Source organism: Lagenorhynchus albirostris, chromosome 10 (assembly GCF_949774975.1).
Source record: "Lagenorhynchus albirostris chromosome 10, mLagAlb1.1, whole genome shotgun sequence".
In the NCBI taxonomy this organism is placed as follows: domain Eukaryota; kingdom Metazoa; phylum Chordata; class Mammalia; order Artiodactyla; family Delphinidae; genus Lagenorhynchus; species Lagenorhynchus albirostris.
In genome coordinates, this window is record NC_083104.1 from 63467502 (window position 1) to 63474778 (window position 7277).

The 7277-nt window shown below is 47.5% G+C and overlaps 1 protein-coding gene across 1 annotated transcript; it reads right to left on the bottom strand.

Moving 5' to 3' along the window:
- Window positions 1–509: 509 nt before the first annotated feature.
- Window positions 510–3473, bottom strand: LOC132528103 (HLA class II histocompatibility antigen, DO alpha chain-like). Its single transcript, XM_060164126.1, has 5 exons — window positions 3375–3473; window positions 1958–2206; window positions 1234–1515; window positions 1000–1135; window positions 510–769 (listed from the first exon to the last, which is right to left on the bottom strand). The coding sequence occupies exons 1-5, from the start codon at window positions 3454–3456 to the stop codon at window positions 766–768; spliced, it is 753 nt and encodes a 250-aa protein (XP_060020109.1). The 5' UTR covers window positions 3457–3473; the 3' UTR covers window positions 510–765.
- Between the last annotated feature and the right edge of the window lie 3804 nt (window positions 3474–7277).

Sequence of the window (7277 nt, forward strand, 5' to 3'; positions counted from 1 at the left end):
ACTCTAGGGAATGTAGAAAAAGGAGATGACATTGTAGATCATGGCTGGATACCAATGGCCTCTTCATGACAGAGTAAATCTGGACAAGACTGAAATTTCCATGAACGTTTCCTCTCCTGGTGCCCTGTAGAACTGTCATTGGTTGCGGGGAGTTGCAATGAACAGGATACTCTGCAGCCCTTTTGGGGCAAATCCGAATTCAGGATGTTGATTTCATGATGTCCATGTGAAACAGTCCGTTCACACGTGACACACAAGGGGACCCAAACTGATGAGTCAAATGGAGCAAGACGTAGCTAGACTGGCCCGGGAATGATTGTCAATCCCCAGTAGCAGGTGGTCATGCTCAGTAGTCATCCCCAGAAGTCCCCACTTCCAGATCCCAGCATCCCTTACACCCTGAAAGAATTGGCCAAGACCTGGTAAAATGAATACAGTGCAAACACTTTAAAATTTTACTGCTGCTAGCCAGGGCTTTGGGTAGAGCAAGAAAGTGTGTGTGTGTGTGTGTGTGTGTGTGTGTGTGTGTGTGTGTGTGTGTGTGTTTTGGGGGTGGGAAAGGGAACTCCTTGGTGCCCCACAAGTCCCTGCCTTAAGTACAGGAGCCAAAAAGGAGGAGACCTGTAGGACAGAGGTTGATCCCATTCAAAGTCAGCACGGTAGGGATGAATGTGGTAGGCTCTGACACTGAGCATCCAAGGGCTGTCAGACACTTGCCAGGAAGCCGTAGGGTGTCTCCCCTACCTGTTTCTCTCAGAAGGGCCATTACCTAAAGTAGCAAAAACCATATGACCAATGTTGTCCCAGCTCACACTTCTGGGATCCCATCTCTGCCCACCTCCCCCAAACCTGACACCCTCGCCTCACCTCTTCTCTTCTATTCCCTGCCTACCACTCGTCCCTGACCCCACCCCTCCCCACAGAATCTCTCATCCTCCACCCTAGTCCCATGCAGAGTCATCTGCTTTCCTCCCCACCAGACTCCCGGGGCCTGCGCACCTGGGGGTGCTGGACAGGCATGTGCCTGTGACGATGAGGATGACGCCCACGAGGAAGCCGGTCAGGCCGAGGGCCAGGCCGAGGGTGAAGACCAGGGTCTCTGTGGTGTCAGGCAGCAGGGTAGGCACCTGGGGCTCTGGGAGAGAAAGAGAGGGTCAGGGGGTCGGGCAAAGGGATTCCAGAGTGAAGGACACACGGGTGTGAGAAGGGGGGCCTGGGGAGGGGGCTTCGTACCCCAGTGCTTAAAGAGCGGCTGGTCCAGGCCCCAGTGCTCCACCTTGCAGTCATAGAAGTCATCCACCGAGGGCACGAAGGGCAAGTAGTGGAACTTCCGGAACAGATGGTTGGGCTGGGCATAGAAGCTGGTCTGGGCCACCCCCTCGGTGATGGTCTGACCGTTGCGCAGCCAGGTGATATTGATGACAGGGGGGAAGATGTTCTCCACGACGCAGATGAGGACGTTGGGCTGGCCCAGCTCCACGTGAGACTTGGGCAGCACAGTCACTCTTGGGGGCACTAGGAGGAACCAGGCCCTGAATCCCACAGGCTCAGCCCTCCAGCTGGGCCTTATCAGGGCTGGGATTGAAGGGTGTTTCCTCCTATTAGCTTTCCGAGAGCAGGGAATGGTCTAGGATGGTGACACCAGGACAGAAGCAGGGGGACAGAGGGATGAGAGATTGTGGAGGGCAGAGGGGGCCCCTGGGGGTCCTGTATCTGCCAGGTCCCTGATGGGGAGTACAGCGGGAGGGGTCATTTCTCAAGAGGAAGAGGTTGCTGAAGGAACCTGAGAAGATCCAGCACCTCCTGGGAAGGAAAGGGCCTGAGCACAACAGTCTCAGATTCCGAGAGTGGAGCCCAGGAGTCCATAGAGGCCTGTGAGGGGGAGAGGAGGCTTCTCTGGGCCTCCCCTGCCTGCCAGGGGCTTAGTGGAGGGGGGCACAGAGGAAAGGCCCGGTACCGTTGGCGGCTCTGGTACGGTTCGAGCGCTCCACCAAGACGTCCAGATGCGCTTTGATCATCGTGATACTGGCCAGCCCATGCTGAGGGTCAAAGTAGGCGAAGTTGCCAAATTCAGGCAGACGCCACACAGCCTCCCTCTTCTTCAGGTCCACAGAGAACAGCTGCTCTCCATCGAAATCATGGGTGAACTGACCCGAGCCATCATAGGACTGGTAGAAGGCTGGTCCGTAGGAGCCCATGTGGTCAGCTGTATTGGGTGAGTTCAGGGGTCGGGGGAGAAAAGAAAAGGTATCAGTCTCATCCATCAGATGTGAGGTATTGAGTCTCTGAGCTGTGCCCCATCCTTGGTTCTGTGTGGGGGCAGAGTCCCGTTCTGACGCTGAGCTGGTCCTTGGAGAGTAGAAGGGTTGCCAAGGGACGGGAGGGAGAGGATGGAGGGCATGGGCACATCCCCTGCACACTGGCCAGCACAGAGTCATGGGTGCAGCCTGGCATGCCGGGTTGGGAAGAAGAGAGTTTGCCTAAACTCAGGCTTGGGATCCCCAGAGTTAAATCTTGGCTCTGATGGTCTGCCCCAGCTGTGCTACCAGGTCCTATGTGTGAGATGAGAGGTGAGTAGGGGTGGGATGAGGAGAAAATAAGTAAAGGTTAAGAGCATCCATGGAGCTTTGGGCACAGAGACGCAGCGCAAGAGGATGTGAGGGAAAACAGGTGATAGCGGGCAGGAGTAAGAATTAAGATTTGTGACCAGAGACTGAAGGGATAGAAAAAGGCAGCCCAAGGTATTGCAAAGAGCAGTGGAAAAGGAGTCAGAAGTTCAGGGTTCATGTCACAACTCTTCTGTCTCAGAGCATTATGATCAAATGTGTGTCTTCCCATGACTGAGGCTCAATTTTCTAGAAATTGGGAGTTAGGTGTTCGTTGATAAGATGCCTTTATAATCCTATGAAATTATTTGTGCAATGATCGTGAGAAACCACCATGTGCCCAGCACGATACCAGGCCCCAAGGAAATACAGACAAACCAGCTGTGGACCCCGCACACAAGGAACTCAAGTCTAGAGCAGGATAAAGACAGATGAACAGCTACCCATTGACCTGGTGATAAATACAGCAATAGAAAACGGGCTCGCCCGAAGCCAGGAAGTGGTACAGAAATCAGGATGCTGGGCAGCAGTAGGACGGAGGTTTGGGTCTCAGAGAGGAGGGAGGAATGAGGAGGCACCTGAATGTGATGCTGGGCTGAGCTGCACCTGTATTTTAGGTCCAGGACAGACCTGATAGAGGTGAGAGGGATGCGGGTAACAGAAGTTGCCCATAAACCAGAGGAAAGGAACTGTTCACTCTCTGTACCATCTGGTGTGTAACCCCACGCCCTTAATCTCCTCTCCTCACCCAGCACCCTCTGCACTCACCCTTGATGGCCCCAGCTTCCTGGGGGCTCAGGAGGGTCATCAAGGTGTGGAGTCCCAGGACCAGCCCCCCACTGAGGACCATTGTCCCCTGGTGCTTTAACTAAAGTCCCAGTCGGTGTGGAGGGTAAAGGAAGAGGGGGAAGGTAAAGAGGAAGAAACAGATTCTAGGATGAGGGAGCCCCCTGCTGTATTCAGCCAATCAGAGAAATTCTCTGAGTTAAATGTAGCTGTTGCTGGGGAAAGAAGTAGAGGAAAGAGCCTGGGTGAGAAGATGGAAGAATTCATTGGGCCCACGAGCACCAGGGAGACTTGGTCCACCGGAAGTCAAAGGGATGGGAGGGGCTTAGATTAACTGTTTCTACATCCTCCAAGAAGGTATCCTGTGAAGGGAGAGGAAAGGCCATCAGAGCACCGCATAGCTGAGCTCAAACAAATCTTCTATCTTAATCCATGGTGTAGGGACTCCTACTCGTCCTATACGTTTCTGTGGACCAATTTGGAGTTAAAAAATAAAATAAATTTGGGGATTCCTTGGCTGTCCAGTGGTTAGGACTCTATGCTTCCACTTCAGGGGACATAGGTTCAATCCCTGGTCAGGGAGCTAAGATCCTGCAAACCACATGGCATGGCCAAAAAAAAGGAAAGGGCTTCCCTGGTGGCGCAGTGGTTGAGAGTCCGCCTGCCAATGCAGGGGACACGGGTTCGTGCCCCGGTCCGGGAAGATCCCACATGCCGCGGAGCGGCTGGGCCCGTGAGCCATGGCCGCTGAGCCTGCGCGTCCAGAGCCTGTGCTCCGCAACGGGAGAGGCCACAGCAGTGAGAGGCCCGCGTACCGCAAAAAAAAAAAAAATTTTTTTTTTTACTAAGGAACTTTAAAAGGGAAACACTGGCTACACAGTAGAAAAAATCTTTTAAATCTTTAAATCATGTTTTAAAATATTACTTTATTTCATTATGTGAGGAAAACTGTATAACTGTTAGAGATGTTTAGAGTGAAAAAGAGCCATGAGGAGTTCCAGTGGACCTTTCTGAGGAGGGCAGAGGGTGCTGGGTAACCTCCTTGAGTCCCTCCATGTCCCCTATGCCCGTGTCTCGGCCTGGAGGTTGACCCGTGTGGACTGCATCACCCTTACTTTTGGCTTCTAATTGGGAGACATTGGCAGAATTTAGTCTAAAGTAAAATATATATATAAAGTTAACTGTCTATCCTGGTAAAGCGAAGTCTAACCAAATATCTGAAGGCAATGTGTCAAAAGTGATTGAATAAATGATTTTCAACTTGGAAAGGATCTAAGAAATCATCTGAGTCTGTGTTTCCAAACCTGGCCAGACAGGAGGATCAGCCGCGAAGTGTGTTAAAAATACAGATTCCTGGGTTCCATCCTGACCTGAGTTAGAGTAACTTTTCCAAAGTAGGGGCAGGGGACCTGCGTGTTTAGCATGCTCCCTAGATGATTCTTGGGCAGGCAGTCTATGGACTGCTTTTTGGCACAAAAAAACAAAGAAAAACCACCTGCTCTGATGCTCTTTCCTACACTGAGTGGCGTTGATTTACAATATTGTGTTAGTTTCTGTTCTACAGCAAAGTGGATCACTTATACATATACATATCAACCCTTTTTTAGATTCTTTTCCCATATAGGTAATTACAGAGTATTGAGTTCCCTGTGCTATACAATAGGTTCTTATTAGTTACCTATTTTATATATATTAGTGTGTATATGTCAATCCCAATCTCCCAATGTATCTCCCTCCTTCCCCCTTAGTAACCATAAGTCTGTTTTCTACATCTGTGACTCTATTTCTGTTTTGTAAATAAGTTCATTTATACCATTTTTTAGATTTCACACCTAAGTGATATCATGATATTTGTCTTTCTCTGTATGAGTTACTTCACTCAGTATAACAATCTCTAGGTCCATCCATGTCATTGCAAATGGCATTATTTCATTCTTTTTTATGGCTGAGTAGTATTCCTTTGTATATATGTACCACAGCTTCTGCATCCATTCATCCATCGATGGACATTTAGGCTGCTTCCATATCCTGGCTGTTGTAAATGGTACTGCAGTGAACATTGGGGTGCATGTATTCCATCATCTTTTTTTAAAAAAGAGTTGTCTGTACCTCCCCCATCTTCCCTCTAACCAGATAAGCACCTTAGCATGCTTTCAAATACATTCAAATACTTCTCCTTCACCAAGGTATTTGATCAGTCTTACTTCCCATACCTTTTTGGCACCTCCTGAAATTTTCTCTTATTGGAATACTTCCTCCAAAAGTGTTTTCAATGTATTTGTGGGCAAACCTTCTGAAGCTTTGTATGCTTGAGAACGTTTTTATTATATCATCACTTTGAATAACATTTAGCTGTTGTATTAAATTCTAAGTTTGACTTTTTTCTCTTTAATATTTTAAATACTATTATCCCAATGACTTTTTTGCATCCATTGTTGGCATTAGGAAGTCTGCTGTCAGTGTATCTCTCCAGAATCTTTTAGAATTCTCTCATTGTCTGCTATTGTAAAATTCGTTATATTGTATCTAAAATGGGTTTGTCCAGATCTTACTGTAGGACATTATGGAGGCTCTTTATGTTTTAATTCTAAGAATTTGTCTCTTTTATTTCTGTAACTATTTCTCCTCTCTATTTTTATGAAATTCATATTACCCACATTGGGCACGTCTCTCTTTCATCTCTTTTGGCTTTTCTTCTCTGTTTTCAATTTCTTTACCCTTCCATCTTTTATTCTAAGAGAGCTCTGTAGTCTAGTACTCCAGCTTACTAACTGTTTTTCAGTTGTATCTCTCCCAATATTTATTCTCATTAATGTGGTTTTTCTTTTGAAAGAAAAAACTATATATATATAGTTTGTTTGTTTTGTTTTGTTTCTGTTTGGCCGCGCCCCTTGGCTTGTGGGATCCTAGTTCCCGGACCAGGAATCAAACCTGTGCCCCACCCCCCACCCCACCCCCGCAGTGGAATCGCCGAGTCCTAACCACTGGACCACCAGGGAATTCCCGACTAGTATATAGTTTTACACCTAGACCTTCTATATAGTTTTCCCTATATCCCCTAGGTTTTTTTTCTTTTTACACAATAGCTTCTCTTATTTTTGTAAATGCATTGTTCATGCTCATTTTAAGTGGCTAGTCTATATTTACTAATACTTCTTTTAAGGACACCTGTTGTTTTTCTTTGGAGGTGGTGGTGCTCCCTGAACTGAGGGAGTTACTATTTTGGTAACTGTGAACCAGGACAGGACCAGAGGGTAAGTGAGAAACAGGAAATGGCCTCCTCCTCCGGCTGCCCCTTATATGTAATGTATAATAATATCATGACTTCAAGGTTCCTGTATCAAGTCCTCATAGCACCTCTTAATTTCTAGTTCCAAATCACCACCAAGACCATGTGTAAGAGAACAGTGAAGTAGTTTATGTTAAAATTCCCCAAATTCAGGCAGATACTCATCCGTATCTTCATACTTTGCTCTCGACCCTATGGGAGAGATCAGACCTTGATCCACAACTGCGATTCAGACATGAGTAAACTAGCTAACATGTTGGGGTCTCCAAAGGTGCTCACAGATGCCCCTGGAAGAAGTTAGCAGGAATAAAGTAAAGCCTGGCCGGGTGGGGCGGGGCTTGCAGAAGAGTAGTGACTACAGTGCAATATGACGTCGTATCAAAGATGACATTGAATCACTAAGGGCTTAACAACATTTCTATGGGAAACGCCTGCAAAACTTTATGTCTACTGCAGAGAAAGACAAATATCATACGATATCGCTTATATGTGGAATCTAAAGAAATGATGCCAATGAACTTATTTACAAAACGTAAATAGACTCATAGAGTTAGAAAACTAACTTATGGTTACCAAAGGGGAGTGGGGGAGGGATA

Excerpts from the sequence above, each read along its gene's own strand:
- LOC132528103 (XM_060164126.1), bottom strand. The coding sequence starts at position 3,456 with ATGGTCCTCAGTGGGGGGCTGGTCCTGGGACTCCACACCTTGATGACC. Across the intron at positions 2,207-3,374 it reads GGAAGCTGGGGCCATCAAGG|CTGACCACATGGGCTCCTAC; the intron begins GTGAGTGCAGAG and ends CACCCAATACAG. Across the intron at positions 1,136-1,233 it reads GCCGCTCTTTAAGCACTGGG|AGCCCCAGGTGCCTACCCTG; the intron begins GTACGAAGCCCC and ends TTTCTCTCCCAG.